This window comes from Euprymna scolopes, chromosome 29, assembly GCF_053919585.1.
Source record: "Euprymna scolopes isolate OS-2025 chromosome 29, ASM5391958v1, whole genome shotgun sequence".
Lineage (NCBI taxonomy): Eukaryota > Metazoa > Mollusca > Cephalopoda > Sepiida > Sepiolidae > Euprymna > Euprymna scolopes.
Genome location: NC_136510.1, coordinates 38,950,467 through 38,968,422, shown reverse-complemented (window position 1 = coordinate 38,968,422; position 17,956 = coordinate 38,950,467). Strand labels below are relative to the sequence as shown.

Here is a 17,956-nt window from a genome sequence, read left to right as displayed (position 1 = left end):
AATCTTCCTTTGATGTCATCAGATCTAAACCTGTTTTATGGCAGATGCACATCTGAGCTTCAATCTATGCATTGTATCATGTACATATCATTTCTTTCCATGCAACGCATGTCTTTAACCCTAGCTGACCAGGTTTGACTTCCATACATTATTACACTGCATACACATGCCAGATGGACTCTTCCCTTGGTTGATGCTCTGCTAATTAGTAATGACCGAAGTTCCATGAATATACTCTGTCCATTCTAAACTTGCAATCACACAAGCACCTGCTCCATCCTGTGTCCCAATGTATTACTTTCAATTAACAACGATTTTTTTTTTACATGGAGGTCACCACTTATCAAGGCCCGGAGGCCACTCAGGGATAAAGGTTATTGCGTGTACAGTAATCAATGAGATAGTATTGTAGTAATCATTAGTATTAGAGATTTGATAGAGTGTCTTACTTAAGGGGGCGGTTTGTTAGGAATTTGTTTATGTTGGATTTGAACACATCCAAGTTGTAGTCAGGTGGGAAACAGGCGAACGTAAGAGAGTTCCACAATCGTGCACTTCTGAGAGAGAAGCTCTGCTCATGGAATCTACGTTTGGATTTAGGCACAGATAAAGAGTGGGAAAAATCATTGACAGTAGTTTCAGCCAGACGGGTGTTTCTCGTGAAAGATTGGCGAAGAGGGACGAGAGACTGGAGCTCAGATGAGCACTTGCCATGGAAATAACGATAAAACAAAGACAGGCTCGCAACGTCTCTTCTGTGGGAGAGAGGCTGCATGGAAGAGAAAAGGGCATCCCCCACCAAACCACGAAGTCTATTTTGTACTCTGTCAAGGCAGGATAGGCTGTTTTTAGCAGCTCCTGCCCAGATATGGCAGCAGTACTCCATCCTTGGACGTACTTGGCTTTTATACAGATAGAGAATTGCATCAGTACTGAGATATCTTCTGGAGCGGTAGAAGGATCCCACCATTTTCCCAGCGTCCCTGGCAACAGATTTGATGTATGTGTTCCATTAAAGATCAAACCCAGAAGCTTGTCAAAACATGGAGCCTCCCCAAGATGGGAGCCATCCATTTCAATTGATGCCAGATGGGGATCAGAGCATTGATGATGTAAAGATAGAAGCTTGGTTTTGGATACATTAAAAGTGACCAGCCACCTCTTCCCTATTGTACCACACGCTCAAGATCAGAGGAGAGAGAATTAGAGAGAACTTTGACATTTACGGCCTTTGATGTGTTGCCATAGATGGTCGTGTCATCAGCATAGATGTCAACGAATGATTTAAGTATGTGTTTTGTGAGATCATTGATGTAGATCAGGAAGAGAGTTGGGCCCAGGATAGACCCCTGGGGGACTCCAGCATTAATACTGTGGGCCTCTGATTTCTGCCCATCAACCACTACTCTTATGAACCTATCAGAGAGAAATGATTTAATGATTGAGAAAACATTTCCAGTAATACCGTAGCTGGAAATCTTGTGAAGTAGGCCCTTATGCCATACCTTATCGAAGGCCTCCGATATGTCAAGAGCAATTGCTCTGGAAAGGAAACCTTTGTGAAGAGATTCACTAATCCTATGTGATATAACCATTAGCACATCTGCTGTAGATCTTGAAGAGCGGAAACCATATTGTGTGTCACTAAGAAGGTTGTTTCTGTTGAGGTGGTTGACTACTTCTTTATTTAATATGGATTCCAACAACTTAATCATGACACACAGGAGACTTATTGGTCTGTACTGAGAGGGAGATGACTTTTCACCTGAATTCTTAAATACAAGGCATACTGATGAGGTTTTCCAGGGTGTTGGAAATCACTTCTCCTTAAGGCAATGCTTAAACAGTTTTGTAAGTATGGGGGCAAGTTCTGGTTGGAGCTTTTTCAGCACTATAACTGGAATGCCGTCAGGGCCAGTTGCTTTACTGGAATCAAGGTTCTTGATTAGCTTGGCGATCTCACGCACAGATATTTGCATGTTGCATAGCGTGTTGTCTGTTATAGGAGGAAATACAGGGAGTTAATGGCCATTGTCGCATAGGGTAGAATTAGCTGCAAAGTTCTTGGCAAATAGTCTGGCCATGTCTGATGCTGATGAGATGACCTTAGGTCCATTGATGATAGTTGGGATAGAACGCACACTTCTGTTCAAGATCCTGTTTGCTATTTGCCAGAACTCGTGGGAACCAAGCCGCTGTTCAGCTAGTTTGGATTTAACAGACTGAGCATATAGCTCTCTTGCATTTTTTATTACTCTTTTACAGTGGTTGCTGGCAGTCCTGAAAGCAGCTTTAGTCTCAGTACATCTATTACGTTGGTAGCTATGGAAAAAAATGATTTCTGTGCGCGATGGCAGCAGCACATTCAGGGGAGAACCATGGCTGGCTGTTAGGTTTTTGTTGGAATTTTTTGGATGGTATGAATCGGTCTATGTCTACAATTAACCGATTGAGCCAAGCTCGAAAAAATTCATCACCAATTAAGTTCATAGTAGATAAAAATGAACAGATCAAGTACGTTCATCTTTCAAATTTTCTTTATTCTTTCACTCCACGTAGGAATTAGTAGATGATCGACATTGCCACACAAGTAATCACTGCCTTGCATGGTCAATCAGCGTGCTTTCTTTTTTGTAGAATTTGTAGTCATTAAGTAGTCCCAAATCCTTGTTAAGTCCTGAGATGTAAAAACTAACAAGGAGAACTTTGCAGTACGACTCAAACCGACAAGGATATGTCGAATGGAAATAAAAGCTATGTTATAGTAACACAAAGCAATTGGAAGTAACTTTATTACAGATACTCAAGTCAAGTTCCAAACGCTAGCAAACTGAGATTAGTAGTCTGTTAACAGCCATGTTTTATTGAATAATTCACGTGAACTGTCCTTTGTGTGAAACATCCCCCGCCCCATGAATTAGACAACTATATACACCACTATGATGACTGCGTGGCGTATATTATACATACACTAACCTGTGCATCAGGCAGGATTTTGCTGTATGCTCTGATATCCACTTACGACCATAAAGCAAAGTACCAACCTTATCCTTTGACTTTGACCCATATGCACCATCCCAAAGTCAGAGGCCATCATCATGTCAGGTTTGGTCATGATCGGTCCAGTGGTGTGGGCTGTAGGAGAGTATATATACATAGCCTTTGCCATGACCTTTGCCCATAACCTTGAAAAATGGTGTGAACCATTCTTAGGTAGGGGACCATCATCATGCCAGGTTTGGTCATGATCGGTCCAGTGGTGGGGCTGTAGGAGAGTTGTACACACACACACGAATGTTACTACTTTATATATAGATGTTTATGTCATGTCTATAACATGTTGATTTATTTAAAGGGTTGATATGCCTGTGTAACAAATTTAATTAGTTTAAACATTCAAACATCACATTATTCTTACAGTTATGGTTTGATGATCAATGCTTTCAAAAAGATGAGTGGTCTCAGCAATAATAACAAGTGCAGGTTCTGCCACACAGAAGTAGAGAGGGTGAGCCACCTGACGTCCAGCTGTAAAGTTCTGTTGGGAGATGGCTATTATACAATAAAACACGATGGAGTTTGTAAATATCTCCAATGGCCCATCTGTAAAAAGTTGAAAAAATAATGCAGCAACAAGTCCTGGGAACATATACCAGAAAGAACAGTTCGAAATAAGTTATACACCATCCACTGTGACTATGCAATTCCTACAGCAACGTAACTAAAAAAATGAATGTATTAAACCTGACGTAGTGATATGGGATAAGAAGGAGAAAGAAGCAACCTTAGTAGAAGTCAGTGTCCCCAATGATGATGCCAGGTTAAACAGAACTGAGAAGGAAAAGATAAGGAAAAACCAATCGCGTATGTACGACATGAAAAGAAATTGGAATTTTAGGAAGATCTCCATCGTTCCAGTAATTATAGGAGCAACCACACTTATGGAAAAAATTTTTTTTTTAAATAACTAGTAAATATACCCGATGAACAATGTGTAAGAGGTGGTTAGAATCTTGAAAAGATCTCTTGATTGGAATGTCTAAGATCGTGGATAAATGTCTGGCATCCATTTAAAATAAAATGATTAAAAAAGAAACTATAAAATTTATTAAAATTTTTTTAATTGGATTAAAAATTATTGCCATCATTTGATTGATGATAAAATTTTCCCCAATAAAACAATAATAAACATAAAACAAAGCATGATGTCATCTTTGCTGTTCATGAATTTCCAGAGAGAGAGAGAGAGAGAGAGAGAGAGAGAGAGAGAGAGCACGCATGAGAGAGAGAGAGAGATAGAATGACAAGAAATTGGAAAGAGACCACAAATATAGTATAGACTAGCAAGCCACCCTACATTGCCCAGTCGTAAAATACGTTTCAATATGATATTTTAATTTATGTAGATTTTGCATTTATATATGTATTATAGAGCCAATTCTCAATTGATTATTATATTGTACCCAATATATACTAGTGATTTTCGAAAATAAAAAATAAATATAACTTGGGTACCATCAGCTAGAATCAAAACCAAAACATTTAGCTCTCTAGTAGTATCCACTACCATATGACCTAAGGTCACATGGATCTCAAAACTTTAAAAATTAACGCAGTTAAACATATAAATGTATATTTGCACATGCATGGAGGATACAAACGAAGTTAACTTATGCCTGCCAAGTTCCAATATTTTAATTTTGTCTCCTCAGCAACTATTTTTACCAGCTAAATACCAAATCGAATTTGTCCCACAGATCCAAATCCCCTATATATCAAGTTTCACTTTTATATATAAGAACACAATCTAAGACTGTAAATTATATTTTACATGAATTTATTGTTTGACAGAATATGACTAGCTTTCAATTAATGCCAGAACCAACAAATTTATAGGCTCATTATTATAATCATCTTTCCTCTGATGAGAAGACACATTTCTTTGAAACTTCGCGGATTAAGGAAATTTTAACATTTCTTATTTGAGTATCCTGTCAAACAATAAATATAATTTAAGGTCTTAAATTCTGTTCTATGACAAGCTCTATTTCCTATTTTGCTTGTATTGAGCTTTTTTATTTGGTTGGGATCACTATTTAAATAATAACAATATTGTCAGTCGATTTAAGTCAACAGAAGCTTTTTGCTTGTAAACTTAATTTTTACTTCATGATTATATATATATATACTAGCAAAAGTACCAGTCATTGACTGGGTTCAAAAACAGCCTACAGAAAATGGACTCTGATTTATGAAAGTATGATAGCTTATGAAAAGGAAGGGTTGTACAGAGATAGCTTCGAATTTGGGGGTATCAAAACCAAAGCAAAATATGATGACAGTAAAAATAAAATAGATAAAACCCATAATTTATTATACCATACCTGTTCACACTGAAACACTTATCACAATATTCTGTGGATCTATATTAAAAAACCTTGTTAAACTTTGTGACATATTTCCATTCTATGGATGTCAGGCGTGAATGAACACCCCATAATTTTATTATACCATATTTTTTCAAACTGAAACATAATTATCAAAGTGTATTTACGCAGATAGATATGAAAAGTCTTTATTAAAGTTTGTGCCTATTTCCATTCTATGGAGGCCAGGCGTGAAGGCAGACCCCACAATTTTATTATATCATCCCTATTTAAGTTAAAACATACTTATCAAAGTATTCTTATGTACATCTATATCAAAAACACTTGTAAACGTCTTTTTTAATTTAAAATTTTTTTATTTCCATGCTTTGTGGACCAGGTGTGAACGCAGACCCCACAATTTTAATGAACCACCGTTCTTCCAGATCAAACATACCCATTCCTGTGTCTCAATACATCTTCTATCATTATATGTAATCAGTTTTTTAAAATAGTCAACCATATAGGAGCCTATTCATGACCAGACACACGCGCACACACACACACACATACTGAACTAAAGTCAGACCTTTTAAAATTACAAGAGCTGAAGCCAGAGTCAGTACCCAACTATTTACTATTGATTTAGCACACCGAAATACAAAAGCTATTGAGAGACTGATTTAAATCAAATAAGTCAAATTTATTGGCAAAAAAAAGTAAAGTGCTACAAGCCATGTTAAAAGACAATAGATGCGTACAGCTATTTATAGTCTGTTTTTCCAATGTAACTTGAAACCTGGATGTGGAAAGAGTGTCACTATCTGCTCTGACAGAGAATGCTTACTTTTTTATACTGAGGTGAAAGCACAGATGGTACACCCTTTGCTGGATCCCCTAGAGACTTTATTTAGCCTTAAAGTTTTACACAATAATTTCACAGTATAGTAAATTGCCTTTATAAAATAAGATGTGACACAAGAGTGGGATGAGATGAAAGTCAGCTGTCATCTTCTTGGTTTATTCTCTAAAATAGTTTCTGCTACCAAAATACCACATTCACTCAATGGGTAAAACCTACTTAAAATTTTTCCCAATGGTTTGATGTTTTATTTACAAAAATACATGTGCAAATTCGTCAGGTGGAGGTGCTGAAAAATAAAATGCAAAGTGTGGTGGTTTATTTCGCTTGCAAAGATAACTGTGATAATGTAGTGGCTTTGTGGGTCCGGGGATGGCTTGTCATTCGAATCCAAGCTCAGAAGTATCTTCTGCTTGTAGGATACTTATGAACTCTTTCCTTTCTCAAGATGTGCAGAGTAAGCAATTGTGGCCTGCAGTATACCAGGAACATATGTTTTGAGTTAGATTTTCCTAAAAGTCGGAATACAAACCAAACTATTTGAGGGACACCTTCAAGCTCTCCTTGAATCATTTCCACTGACTTCTTACAGTTCCTTTGCTTTTGACCATCTCACCGTAAAGGAGATGTTTTGCAAATCTTGAATCTGACATGCGGCATATATGACCCGCCCAACAAAACATGACACTGTTGCAGCATATTGGTACAAACTACCACACCTGGGAAGAAAATATTAGTAGAAATGGAGTTGGCAAGTGCAACAGTAACAGATTCCTGGTCCTAAAGACCTGCATCGCCCATGATCTCTTAATCACCAACAATGCGTTTCGTCAGTCTAATAGATGGTTAATAGAACTTTACCAAATATATCTAGATAAGAAGCTGCTCACTGCTTTCCAGGTTGTTTCAAGAGCCAAAAGCAAGCAACACAGTTTCTAAGCAGGAAGAAAAAAAAAAGGATTATCGGGAGTTAAAAAAAGAAAAGCTGAATGGGTTTCAGGGGTATGGATTGTATGGTGTTCACTAAGTTAGGTACCATTTTTCAAAGGGTGGATTAAGAACAAAAAAAAATGGGAAGTAGGCATCTCAGAGGATCACTAATACTGAAAATAAAGAAAAAGAAGGGAACAGGGCCCATTTCTACCACTAGCTAAGAGATTTTGCCATTGGGATGGGGTCTAGTAAGATTTAAGTCAGTGTGCATCATGCCTAGGCAGGGAACACATACTCAAACTTGGTTCATCCAAGCACACATAAGCTAGTGGTGTATATCCACCTTTTAAATTATACAAAGTGGAATCTGTTCCTATTACATCTGATTTTGATTTTAAGCTGGTGCTTAAAATGTGAAATCAAGTCGTAATCAAAAGGTGATTCCCCCATATCTAATCATGAGGCCCACACTATTAATCTAGCTACAGCTACGATCGTGAGGTGGTCAAGGCATTTTTGTACCACTAACTAAAAGACTTTGCTAATTGGAGTGGAATTTGTATCCCTGAGAAATGCAAGGACAAAAACCCCCTCAAAATGTAGATTTAAATTCTCAATGATGAGTTCCCCTTGCTTAAAGGGTAATCCATGATGCACCCAGTATTGACTTGAACTGTTTGGATGTCTGCAAGCTTCATCATTTCTACCGAATTCACAGTCAGGTGCTTTTCTAATACAACTATGTGAAGTTTTTTCATACGGAAACCATAGCATCAGGCAATCTTCTCCTGTCACATCTGATTTTGACTTTAAGCTGATGTTAAAGTGCAAAATCAGATCATAATCAGAAGGTGATCCCCTCACAATAAGGTCCACACTACTAAGCTAGCTACTGCTAGGATCATAAGAAACACTGAGGGGGCCAGGACTCATTTGTACCACTAGCTAGGAGATTTTGCTAACTAGGATGGAGTCTGGATCCCCTAGAAATATTAGAATGAAAAACTTTTCAAATCGTAGATTTAAATTCTCGTTGATGTTTTCCTCTTATTTGAGTGATAATTATCCAAAGATCAGCGGACATGATGCATTCAGCACCATTTTGAACTGTTTGGATGTCTGCAGGCTGACCACAAATACCAATGACTGTTATGTGTGCACTGTTTCTGCTGAATGCTATAATCACATCATTTACAATTGGGTACTCTTTTACTACCAGCCCATGTTTTTTGTGTAGAAACTACATCACACACAAGCAATAGCAATTTTTTTTTTATGATCTTGATTAAATGTCAGTCATTTTTTGGATTTCTATGATTTAAGCTTTGAATCTGTAATGTCCAAAATATGAAAAATATGAAAAGTACCGATGAAAACCTTAGAAAATCCAGAGACACCGCAGGGTTTGGAGAATTTGGAAAACCAACCGTAGTTGTCTTCCCAGAAATCCGAAGCACTGTACCAACATAATCTCTACTCCGACACCATTAAAAGACCCGCATGAGCAAGTGCTTCGGACTTACCTATAGGAATAATTTCCCGACGATACTGTATAAAGTGAAGTCTGATACGAAATATATTCTAGCTGTTCGTCATCCAATTCTTTGACGCGGAGGCAAAAAGACTAAAAAATGCAAAAAAAAAAAAAAAAAAGTAAAAAGAGAAAAAAAGCAAGCAAGAAAAAAAGGGGGAAAACTAACCTATATTCATAGTTTCCAGTTTCCACGCGGTAGAGGGGCTCCTGTAGAGCTGCGTAACTGTATTCTTCATCGTCCATTTCTTTAAGTTTCAGGCAGTACGACTAAAAACAAAATAAGATTTTTGAAAAACGCCACCAAAGTGTCAGCTTTTCACGTGCGGGTTTTTATCTGTGCAAGCAGTATTTCTTTCGTGCAGTGTATGAGTAGTTGTTAATTACTTGATCAAGTCAAGAAAGACCAGCCTAGATAATCAGCATTCAACAATGCTAGCCTTTAACCAGATTTGAACCCTTTCCTCTGGGCATCATAAGAGGTCGTTAAGTACATGATCAAGTTAAGCAAGACCAGCCAAGAAAATTAGCATGCAATAAAATGATCCTTTGACCAAGTTTGAACCCTTGATTCTGAGTATCATGAGAGATTGTTAATTACATGATGAGGTCAAACCTAGAAAATTAGTTAGCTAAGATACACCGAAATAAGACTGGAGCTTGCATCAACAATGCAAGTCTTTAACTAGGTTTGAACTGCTTCCTTTTGACATCATGGTAGGTTGCTAAATATATGATGAGGTCAATCAAGACCAACTAAGAAAATCAGCATTAAAAAATGTGAGCCTCTAATCAGATTTGAACACTTTCAATTTAGGCATCATGATAGGTAACAACGTATACATACATGATGAGGTCAAAGAAGACACGCCTAGAAAATAGCAAAATGAGCCTTTAATCAGGTTTGAACCCATGCATGGGCGAATTATGGTTTTGTAAAGATATAGGATGCTAAAATAAAATGAAAGAAATTTTTTTTCAAGAAAAGTATATGAAATAATTTTTTGGTTCCAACAAATGTTTACAAAAATAAAGTTTTTTTAAGAAGAAAATATGGAAACAACTCTGAATGAAAACAATTTTTTTCATGAAAACAACTATTAATGAAAACAATTTTTCCATGAAAACAACTATGAACGAAAACAATTTTCTTTTCATGAAAACAACTATGAATGAAAACAATTTTTTCCATGAAAACAATTTTTTCCATGAAAACAATTTTTTCCATGAAAACAATTTTTGGATGAAAACAACTATGAATGAAAACAATTTTTTTTCATGAAAACAACTGTGAATGAAAACAATTTTTTTCCGTGAAAACAATTTTTTTTTCCATGAAAGCAACTATGAATGAAAACAATTTTTTTTCTATGAAAACAACTATGAATGAAAACAATTTTTTTTTCTATGAAAACAACTATGAATGAAAACATTTTTTTTTTCAAGAAAATAACTATGATTAGCAGCTTATCATAAACTGCTGGAAGATGCCAACACAATCATGGGTCAGTTTCTGGATTAATACCAAAATTTGTATTATTCGGATTACTGTTCTCATCTTAAACGTTACTTTTACAACATTTTTGTCAAAGTCGTGAATTTCAAACATAACAATTTATTTAATCATGGGGGTAGCTTGTTCTCATTTCATTAGCCATGATTGGGTAGAAGTGTTAAGTAATTTGCAATTATATTCTTAGTATTGCCCTTACTGAAGATTGAACCTTCAACCTCTTGTGTCACCATACGGTGTCACTGACAAATCACTGACCTTAACATTGTGTGTTGTGGATTTCTTCTCTATCTTCTATTATTATGGCAATGCCATGATCTTTTACATATTGACGACTGTTGGTGGCGGCTATAAAAGTGCGCGTGTGTGTGTGTGTGTGTGTGAGGACACTTCTCAACCTATATACTCAACAATTTTTTGATTTTTGATCTACAGACTTGAAATTTGGTATTCAGCCATGTGGAAAACTTTTTAATCGGTTTTCATCCAGAAAAAGGGCTGCTAAGGCGTCAAAATTGAAAAATTTTTACACGGGAGGGGGGGGAGATTTTTATTTGTTTGTCAACTGTTTCACAAATGTGTGATTCATTCACGTGACAGATTACTTATGTTGAAAATAAGTAGGTTTGTAAACACTTTAAAGATCATGTCAAGCTGGCCTAATGGTTATCGTACTTGACAGTCTTTAGGTTTTGGTTTTGATCTCAGCTCGAGTATTTTTTTTTACTTATAAGAAGTGAACTTTAGAAAATAATATAACACTCGCATGTACATGTTTCATTTTCTTTCCATTTTTTTTTTTATTTCATTGTTTTTAAAAGGAATTTAACATTACATTTAATACCAATGGTATTTCTGTTTATAATAAATAATTAAAATATAATATTTATACATTTTACGACCAGGCAACGCTGGGCAGCCTGCTAGTAGTAATAAAAAAAAAAAGGCACAAAAGGAAACACAAACTCCAACACTTTACGTATATATTCGTTGGACTCTGGCTTCGTGTGTGACATTCTCAATGCTCTAAATGCTAAGGTCCGCATGTACGTTCTATCAAGGCTGTCTGTCAGTCATTGATCAATTCATTTCTCCATCTGCTTGAGCAATGATCCATCTTCAACTGCATCCTAACTCCAACTGACATAAAAGTTCAGCTGCATTCCTGTCAAGTGTACTGTTGTAAATGTTCAACTCACTACTGTCGTAAAACGTAAAATTCCTTGCCAATCCTTAGCGTCATAAAACCTATTGTCAATCCTAAAGTGCCTGCAATCTAAATCTAAATATATCCCAGGTCCTTTGTTTGATCCCTCCATTAGCCACCGCCACATCCTGACCAATATTCCCATATTAAGTTTCTTTTGTCTATCTTTCAACCTATTGTCTACTAAAAAACCCTATTCTCTATTTCTTTTGTTAACCGATAATCTACTTCTATTTCTTTTTATATATCCACACAAAATATAAAGAAATCAAATATTTTATAAAGTAATATTTTTCATAATTAATTGATTTGATTGAAAAATGGACGACTTCATGTGATAATAAAAGTATTGGTGTGGAACATTCAATGACCCTCATTCAATCCTGGAAAACGTCAAATCTCCCTGCTAATACTAAAAACAAATTCAAAACAGTGAAACAATAACATTTTATGTAAAAAATAATTAAGTATTATTATGCAAATTTTTTATCTGACACTGTTTGGTCCGACTTTGAGTCACCTATTTCTTTGCATCATCACACATATATAACTTATCACACATATCTACTTATAAATAAAGGCACTTTATGTGTGTGTGTGTGTGTGTGTGTGTGTGTGTGTGTGTGTGTGTGTGTGTGTGTGTGTGTGTGTGTGTGTGTATGTGAATACGTTCTCTATGGACTTGGGAATGTCTGTGCAGACTTTTTTAAAAATTTCACTCAAATGTACTTCATTTGTCTGGGAGTGTTCTGAGATAGGTTCTATATAAGTATGCCCCTGATAAGTATCGAAAATCGGTAATCAAAAAAATCCCATTAAAGAAGGAACAGTCTGATTTTGAGTAAAGTTAATACCCTTATACAGCCTGCAAAGTTTTATCACCGCACAAGCAGAACGGTCGAGCATAATAAATCAACAGTAGGTTCTTTGATATGGCAAGGGTGCATTCGAAATGAAATCTTTGGAAGATTGTTGGTGAAAAAAAAAAACAACACAATCACCAAAAGATAAGCGTATTATTATTTCTCGTCGCCACGTGAAAAAAAAATCAGTTTCACTTGCAATGTAAAGCCCTGAATCCAAAAGACTTGAATCCTTATTATATACTAAGAATACATTTGTGAATTACTTAAGATTTTTATTTGGTCATGGTTGACGGAACAAGAACAAGTTACTCCTATCGATTAAATAAAGAGTTCTTCTTGAAATTCTGTATAGATTCCAGAATTAGACAAGCTGCATGCACCCCAGCCGAAAAATAGTGAAAATAACATCCAAGATAGAACAGTAGTCCAAATAATACAAACAAGCAATCCTCATCTCCAAATTTCTAAAACAGAACATTATAGAAGTACAAAATCTGATTTCATTAATTTGCAATTAACAGGAATTAATGAGAAAGAAAAAAAAAAATTAGGCACATCTTTTCTTACCAGATATTCAAATTTTGCATCCAAATATTTTTTGATGGTCAAACGTGTGTCAGGCACGGCTTTATTCAGAAAAGTGTGGAGATCACAGATCATCTGAAAGAAATTTAAAGGAGGAATCAAAACATTTTTTTTTTTATTAATTAAACAAAAGATTGCCAAAGAGGGTGGAATAGAGGCTGCATCATTTTTTTTTCTTTTTTTGGGGGGAAAGGGGGGATCTCTCTCTCTCTCTTTTAGTTTTTAATGCATTTTTTTTCCAAGAAAACTGCTGATTATTTGTTGAGTGGCATGTTTTGATTAGTTAAAAATAAATTCCACAAAAATTATTTAGAAGTGGTGACAGTGGCAGTTGTAGAGATGTTGTTCTTTTCTTTTTTTTTCCTTAGGAATGGTATCATAGAAGCAATTCAAAAGATCAACAATTAACTCCATTATTTGCTCTGGGATTTGTTGTATTTTTTTTACCATAATCTATACAGTTGAATTCCATACAGATGAATTCCATCTTCTCCTTCAAACCCTCGTAAGGTGATAAAGTCCTCGAAAACAGTGCCCATTAAGTTTGACACTGAACTCCAGAGGCACAAACTTTTTAGCTTCTCTTGTTACATAGCAAAAGTGGTGTTTGGATGGGAGAGTTTGAGTGACATCTCAAAGGTCAGAGGTGACCACAAAGCTGACATTAATGAAATCATATGACTTCCGGATGGAAGGGGAGGGGTCAGACTCTTTTTGACTGATAACTTAAAGAATAAGGAGAATAGAAAGTGGATGTTGGGTTTATTTTTGGCAGCCTCATTACTCTCACATCCTTTATTTTGTCCTTTAGTCCTCACATTCCATGAGCAATGTTTTTGAAAAAGGATAAAAAAATGGCTGTTTTCTGGGTCAGAATTAATCATTGTCTAGTTTTTTACCTTGAAGTGGTATTTATTTTATTTAGCTCCTTACAGCAAGTGGCTTCATGCCTTGTCTTGAACGATTTTCATTACAAAATAAAAAGTCCAAGCAAAATGTGTTTGATCTCCAAGAAACTCCAATGTGGGTGGGTGTGGTCGCATATAATGTAGCTAGATGCAATGACGAGACAAGAGATTTGTTCGTCTACTTCGCTTTCTCTCTGAAGTGTGCATGTTCAAGTTTTTGAATCACTCCTTTACTCTGGATTTTGAATCGTCCATGTTATCTAGATTGAATGAACCTTCTCATAAACTTTACATCAACGTCCGAGTGTTCTTTCTACATATGACAATTGGAATTTTCATGGATCATGGCAGAAGAAATTCTTCCCTCTAGTTTTGTGTCATTCTCATTTTGTATATGTTTATTAAAATAATAATCCGTATCAATAAAGCAGATGTATGTATGCGTGTGTGTGTGTGTGTGTGAAAATATTTAACAGATAAACTCTTAAACTACTGGTCATATATAACTGCAATCAACAGGAAATAGTAATCATACGCCTAGGATGGTTTATAACGAGTAAAATCTTTGTTTGGATGAATGAATAACGCATACAAAAATATGTCGGCAAGTTGAAATGCAAAATGTTCATTTCAACTTGCCGACATATTTCTATTACTTTTGCGTATGTGCAAATTCATTCATAGCTTGAAGTTGTTAAATTTTAAATCTTTCTTATCTATCTATTGATAGCTCAAACAGTAGGGAACATGGCTGAAGCGCTAAATGTTCTGATTCTAGTTGATGCATCCAAGTCTTTTTTTTTTTAATCTTTTGAAATCACTACTATATATTAATGTGGCAATATTTTTGGTATAATGAGAGGGTATGATTAAAGAAAATCGGAAGGTTCTACTTATAGATACTAGTGATAGGAACTGACTAATCAAATGGAGCCACACTCTGCTAACAACCAATCAGAAACCAGAATCACTCAATAAAACATACTGATAAGCTACCCGTCGGACACTCTTCTAAAATTAAACATGGCTTTCAATTCAAAAGTTAGGTACAATATAATATTCAATAGAGAATTGGCTCTGTAATAATAAATACAAAATCTTCATGAATAAAAATATATTTAAGCATATTTTATGACCGGGCAAAGATAGACATAGTAATTTAAATGCAAAATCAAATAATCGTAGAGAATGAAGAAATTTGCAAATGAAAATTTAGAATGCTGAAAGCATACACAACCAGAAAAATTAAATCTTCTGCTTTGATAATATTTTGTTTGTTTATTAAAATGTTTTGTAAATAAAAAAAAATTTCATCAAAAAATAAATATTTAATATCATACTGTTACAGAGAGAGAGAGAGAGAGAGAGAGAGAGAGGTGAGTAAACGTGGAGGCAGACACGTTTACCAGAACCGAAGGTCAGCTGACCAAATTACGTATGTGTGACGTGGTTGGCTAGATCTGTGAGATTTGATTTGAGTTTTGAAGAAGACGGACGTTTTTCCGTGGTCTCCCCCTCTTAACTGGGGAGGGGGGAGACGAACGCTGACGTGTGTGAAGAAGAACCCACACAACCAGATTTCACTTCCACCTGCTGCAGGACCTCTGGGGAAAGTGAAATAAAAAACTATAAAACACATTCATCGTCTTGGAGTGATAAATCTTCGTCAAACAGGTATCAAGTCTCCCTCCAGGATGAGAAATTTCCAGATGGTCCGTTTTGAAGAAGCAGAGGTAGGTTCAGAAATTACATGTCACACACACGATTCCCTTTATGATAATCAAACACACAACCATTTATATTAGAGACAATCATACGCACACGAATACATTTTGATGTTATACAGTGTATACAAGAAACGTAAATGTATGCCTTCGCCTTTTGATGTTATACACCAAACGTAAATGGCGCCCCTAAATAAAGAACTCTATATAACATATTCAAATGTAACAAAAGTTCAATTTGGTACCCCTCAATGATAACCCCAGGATAACCTCGATGATAACGAATATATAACAATACCAGACTGCCACATTTTTCTTAAAATAAATTTTTCCCTATACTAAAAATCGAAAAATCAAATGCCTTGTTTATTATTATCCATCTACATACATTGTGCGCAAGTCAATTGGAAGAAACCAGTGAAGACCTGAATTCGTTACTTTCATACTGGCTTATTTCTGAGATCCTTGAAACCTAATTGATCTGAAATTTCAGACAAAATGGAAAATTAGTTTATGGAATAGTGGATAAGCAAGGCAAGCAAACATGCCAGTAGAAATAAGGGTCATTATCCAAAATTCTCCCCATGTTAAAAACTAATATAAAGAAAAATCTGTATGATGTATATATACCCATGATGAAACAAAAATATCATATTCCAAAAATCACATTAATTTATCAAAGAATTTTATTTTTATAGGCAATTACAACATAAATCTTGCAAGTTTTGAATTATTATTCAGTTATCTCTCTTGTTTACTGATCTTTTCTTTTTTTTCTAAATTGTGAGCGAGACAGTCACTCCTCTGATACTCATAAAATTTGATTTTTTATTTAAAAATAAAACTATTTGATCAATTTACGTGATTTTTGCAATATGATATCTCCATTTCGTCATGTACATCATGTAGATTTTTCTTTCTTTTTTTTAATAATACGGGGGGGGGGGGGATTCTGAACAAGGACTGAAATAAGGACGCACACACACACACACACACACACACACACACACACACACACACACACATGCCAATAAATCATGATTATGAAGGAACCAACATGCTCACTCACCGGTTTCACAGTACGGACCATCTTGATAGCAAATTTTTCCATGTCACGATGAGCCTCCCCAAATTTAGAAAAAGCTTCACTGGCTCGAGGCTGAGGTTCCCGGACACCAATTGCGGCAAAGACATCACCAAATGCTACAAAACCCAAAAATACTAATTCAATTAGATTTTCAAGAAAAACAATTAGCTAGAAAATAAAAAAAATTTTTTAAACTTGGTACAATTTACGACCCGATCTTGGGCAACTTAACGTCAGCATCCTCCAGCAGTTTATATAAGCAGCCGGAAGATGCTAAAGCGATTATCCAATCAGTTGTCAGGAGACGAGTTTCAACAAAAGCATGCAATTCATTTAGCATTACAAGCGTACGCTGTATTTTCATGGACATCGGCAATATTACATACCTAATGTGCTTCAACAAGTCATATCTTTTTTATTTGTGAGTCAATTTTTAAAAGAATTAAATTGATGAAAAGAGAATAGAATAATCATTCCAATGATGTTAATTTATTTTTCTTTTATGCGTTCAATGTTTTTATGCTCCAAGTTAAAAATGAAAAAAACGGTAAAAAAATGACGACAGCAAAATGGGAAACTTTTTTTCAATGTTTACATTTCATACGTTACGTTTGGATACATATGTGCGGGGTTACATTTGATTGGATATGGCTGAAATTTTACAGGCTATATAAGCATAGAAATCCATCTCTACTGGATTTTGATTTTGATTTTTATGACCACAGGAAGCAAAGTTACGACCGAGCAAAGTTGACAAAGAATATTTTAAAATTGATAAGATTAATCAATATATATCATCCATTTTCATATAGATAATAGTTTCAGAATTATTTTCATGTATAATATTTAAATATTTGATAATTATTAATTGTGCAGAAATTTCTTTAAAATGTTATCTTTTATAGAAATTCAAACTGCTTAAAGGGAAACGATGACAGCGATGGTTAGCTATGCGTCGACCATCGCTGTTATCGTATTAACGAGTTTGTATTCTCTTAAAAATAGAAAACTGTTTTTCTGCTTTCAAAATGAAAGCAGAAGAAAAGTTTCATTTTTTATTCTGAGTTTGTCAATTTAAAAAAATTATGAAGTTTTTCAAATTTGATTTTCAAACAATACTATTTTGTTGTTTTTAACGCTTTTAGTACACATGCCCTAAAAGCGTTAAAAAAACAATAAAATGTACTAAGTACATGCGTTTGTTTTTTAGTGGTAAAAACAAACAAAAAACAAATATATAACAAACAAAAGGTACTTGTGCACTTATGCTACCATGCTGAAATAATAACGTTAGAAACCCATTCTTAATATGGGGAAGGAAGAGTGTTTTGTTAACTATTCTTTACTTTCACCTAACAAATAAAATATATTGTG

General features: G+C 35.1%; 1 protein-coding gene across 7 annotated transcripts in view; it reads right to left on the bottom strand.

Annotated features, from left to right (window-relative positions):
- LOC145252605 (PRKCA-binding protein-like) overlaps nucleotides 1-17,956 on the bottom strand; it is a 102,164-nt gene that overhangs the window by 14,687 nt on the left and 69,521 nt on the right. For 4 of the 7 annotated variants that reach the window (XM_080112307.1, XM_080112311.1, XM_080112308.1 and 1 more), the window contains 3 exons: nucleotides 16,565-16,698; nucleotides 12,846-12,938; nucleotides 8,862-8,962 (listed from right to left, as the gene is read on the bottom strand). In XM_080112307.1, coding sequence (XP_079968433.1) covers nucleotides 8,862-8,962; nucleotides 12,846-12,938; nucleotides 16,565-16,698 — 328 coding nt within the window. Of the gene's footprint in view, nucleotides 1-8,684; nucleotides 8,786-8,861; nucleotides 8,963-12,845; nucleotides 12,939-16,564; nucleotides 16,699-17,956 lie in introns of all 7 variants that reach the window. The other 3 variants (XM_080112312.1, XM_080112310.1, XM_080112305.1) reach the window with 1 other exon arrangement.